The sequence below is a fragment of the Limulus polyphemus genome, unplaced genomic scaffold (genome assembly GCF_000517525.1).
Source record: "Limulus polyphemus unplaced genomic scaffold, Limulus_polyphemus-2.1.2 Scaffold3178, whole genome shotgun sequence".
Classification (NCBI taxonomy): Eukaryota; Metazoa; Arthropoda; class Merostomata; order Xiphosura; family Limulidae; genus Limulus; species Limulus polyphemus.
In genome coordinates, this window is record NW_013668788.1 from 141,078 (window position 1) to 142,313 (window position 1,236).

A 1,236-nucleotide genomic window follows, 5' to 3' on the forward strand; every position below is an offset into this window, starting at 1 on the left:
TGAGATAAAACAATTTGATCTAGGGAAGAAAACTGGGGAGAAACAATGTTTGACATACCAAAAATACACTTGAAAATACACAGTATACCTACAAATAAATCCAGAGTTAGATTTGTTGTTTTACATGTATTAGGATATCACAAGTTCATGAAGAAACTATGACTGTAAGCAGTAATATAGCAACTAACAAAATACAAGCATACAGAAAAACTTACATTTTTGTTTCATATTCTCTCCATGCTTTATCAAATGGTCTTTTCAAATCCTAGATATTGAAAAATTAAATCAGAATTACATGAGTATTCTGTTAACATCGAAACTAAAAACCAAAACTATTATTATTCTATAAAGTTTGTTCAGTCTATAACACTATACACAGTTTCTTACCACTTTTTGAATGATTTAGCAATACTTAAATATTCTAGTTAAGACATTACATCTAAGCCTACATGCTTTGATTTGCTGACTTAATTGTAAATTTTAATCTCATAACCACAAATCATACACAATTAAAATGTTTAAATATATCTAGTTTTGAATTAATATTTCAATTACTGCTTTTATTTTGTATTTTAGCTGCCATTATCTAAAACGTTAATTAAATTTGAGTTTGTAATTATAATTGATCAGTACACAGATCCTCAGAGAGTGTTATAATGTGAGATAAGGATTCTCTAATTGCACTTGATCAGTATGTGTATATATCTTCAGGTTGTGGTGTTGTGTCAGATAAAGAGGTTGTAATTGTTCTTGATTAATACATAGGTCCTGATGGTGGTGAGTGTTATGTCAGGAGTCACGTACTTGATCACAAATGGTGTAATTGTGTGAGCTAAGGATGATACTAAAATTAGTCAGCAAACGTTTATACAGTTTTCTTTAAAAAATCAGCAACATGCATCAAACAGTAGAAATACTCTAGAATGTATGGTGTGAAGCAGCAAGCCAGGATTATAATTAACTTGTTTTATGTGAGCTCTGTACTTTTGTATCATTGATGGTAAACATCATCAAAAACGTCTCTGCTTCTAAAATTTATTACACATCTTCTCTAAATAATTCTTCAATTTACTTAGTTTATGTTGTAAAAGCTGTAATCCTTGTTGAAACTCTACAATGCGGCTTATCAGTGTTAATGTTAAGTATAGCACATCTTCTCCTAGATAATTCTTCAATTTACTTAGTTTATGTTGTAAAAGCTGAAATCCTTGTTGAAACTCTACAATGTGGCTTATC

At 29.6% G+C, this 1,236-nt stretch overlaps 1 protein-coding gene across 6 annotated transcripts in view; it reads right to left on the bottom strand.

Moving 5' to 3' along the window:
* The window catches only part of LOC106468822 (arfGAP with SH3 domain, ANK repeat and PH domain-containing protein-like), a 68,449-nt gene that overhangs the window by 66,231 nt on the left and 982 nt on the right, over nt 1–1,236 (bottom strand). For all 6 annotated transcript variants that reach the window (XM_022397184.1, XM_022397183.1, XM_022397186.1 and 3 more), the window contains exon 2: nt 216–265. In XM_022397184.1, coding sequence (XP_022252892.1) covers nt 216–265 — 50 coding nt within the window. The remainder of the gene's footprint in view (nt 1–215; nt 266–1,236) is intronic.